The sequence below is a fragment of the Cryptomeria japonica genome, chromosome 5 (assembly GCF_030272615.1).
Source record: "Cryptomeria japonica chromosome 5, Sugi_1.0, whole genome shotgun sequence".
Taxonomy (NCBI): Eukaryota; Viridiplantae; Streptophyta; class Pinopsida; order Cupressales; family Cupressaceae; genus Cryptomeria; species Cryptomeria japonica.
The window spans coordinates 91,068,088-91,069,958 of record NC_081409.1 but is presented as its reverse complement, the minus strand read 5'-3'; the positions used below and the strand labels follow the sequence as shown (position 1 = coordinate 91,069,958).

The 1,871-nt window shown below is 37.6% G+C and overlaps 1 protein-coding gene across 1 annotated transcript; it reads left to right on the top strand.

Moving 5' to 3' along the window:
• Nucleotides 1-202: 202 nt before the first annotated feature.
• On the top strand, nt 203-1,487 carry LOC131054715 (embryo-specific protein ATS3B). The gene is made up of 2 exons (XM_057989285.2): nt 203-549; nt 932-1,487. The coding sequence occupies exons 1-2, from the start codon at nt 466-468 to the stop codon at nt 1,406-1,408; spliced, it is 561 nt and encodes a 186-aa protein (XP_057845268.2). The 5' UTR covers nt 203-465; the 3' UTR covers nt 1,409-1,487.
• Nucleotides 1,488-1,871: the final 384 nt, after the last annotated feature.

Sequence of the window (1,871 nt, the reverse complement as noted above, 5' to 3'; positions counted from 1 at the left end):
GTAATTATAATTATATTATTACATTATCCAACCTACTACCACATATATATGACTCGGATACATAATTTCGAGTACAATATGTCTTACAAAGATTCGAACAAGATATCATTGTATCACACCATTATTGTGGTAGGGACCCTAAATATGCTTTTTAAATCCGATCTCGTCGAAGTGAAAAAGGAGAATAAATATAGTATGAGAGGGGTATGCATTTTGTCAATTCTGCGGGGGCCATCTTTGTCGCTATTTCCATGGAATTCACCACAACTTTTAATGGTTGCTATCTCATTCCACATTTGCTCTCCTTGATATTTTTCTTTTACTAATCCAAAATTTTATTTTCTACTTTTTATAACTAAACCTGATCATTATAGCTATAATAAGAGCAAGTCAAGAAGTTCCTTGACAAAGCTAGGCGCGTTGAGTTTCATTCTGGTTTCATAAAGTTTCAGCGTTTGTAAGAAAATGGAAAGAAAGATGTGCAGAGGACTCGAATGCATGGCTCTTCTTCTTCTTATTTTGGCTCCATTTCACACTCTCCCTGCAAAGGTTAGAATAGTTTGTATTCTCTACGTATTTCAAGAACTTCACTTAGTTTGTATTCCTTTTTTTGGCTCCATCTAAAACTCTCCAATGGCTTGCTTCTTTTGGTATTGCAATATCTGTTTTCTAAAGTATCTTGCTAGATCTGTAATGGGTTTTAAAGTTAAATGGGCTTCAAAGAAAACTAAGGCAGTTCTGAAGTGTTTATTTTGTTGAGCCATTTTTCTCCTATGATTTCATGAAAGAAGTCACTGCTTGAGGAAAATAAACATTTTTGTTTGGTTTTAGAGAATAGTCATGAAAATGAAAGTGTATGAACATGATGTGTCTTGGATAATTTGGCTCTGTGGGTCTTAATAAAATAGCTCTCACTAATTTCTTTTTACAGGGAGAAGAGTGCTCCTATCTATTAGAGGTGCAAACCTCATATAATTTTTTCGGTTCAGAGACAGATGACCCTGTCCATGTGAGGTTTGGGGACAAAGGTTTTTATGAGGAAAAGAAAGTTGAGGTGGTAGAACGACATCTTAGCCAATCCATGAACGAAGGCAACAAGAAGCCCTTCAGATGGGGCAGCACTGATAAGTTCAACTTAACTGGGCCTTGTGTGAAGGACAATTTGTTCTATGTATATTTTAAGGTAGAGGGCATAGATGGATGGCGCGTTAATGATGCCATAATTCATCATAACTACGGTACAGATACATTCCACTTCAATAAGAAGCTTCCAGAGAATACTTGGTACGGACCTGAATACTGCAATGGGAATTCAGAGATGATTGCCTCTTTGGCAGCTACGGAGGATGCAGTTGAGCAAGTAGATAAGAATGGTAAACGAAAAAGCAGAAAGATAAAGGTACATTAAATTGCCTTTGGTGATGTAACTAGAACTTCTGTTAATAGATGGAAGAGTAACAAATAATCTTATGAACTAATAGAGGGGAGAAAGGATTAACAGATGGAAGAGTAGCAAATGACCCATAAGGACATTGTATGGTGTACTAAGGGGTCATATTGTGTGCTAAGGGGTCAAAGGACACCATATGACCCCTTAGCACTCCATACGACCTCTAACGACACCATATGGTGTCCTAAGGGATCATAAGGTGTCCTAAGGGGTCATATAACACCATATGACCCCTTAGGATACCATACGACACATAATGACACCATATGGTCTCCTAAGGGGTCATATGGTGTCCTAAGGGATCATATGATGTCTTAAGGGGTCATAGGATACTATATGACCTCTTAGGAGACCATACAACCCATAAGAACATAATATGATGTCCTAGAGGGTCATAGAACACCATATGACCCCTTAGAAC

Bases quoted from the DNA above. Each gene is read 5' to 3' on its own strand.
- LOC131054715 (XM_057989285.2), top strand. From the start codon at position 466: ATGGAAAGAAAGATGTGCAGAGGACTCGAATGCATGGCTCTTCTTCTT. The intron at 550-931 runs GTTAGAATAGTT...TTCTTTTTACAG, and splicing joins TTCACACTCTCCCTGCAAAG to GGAGAAGAGTGCTCCTATCT.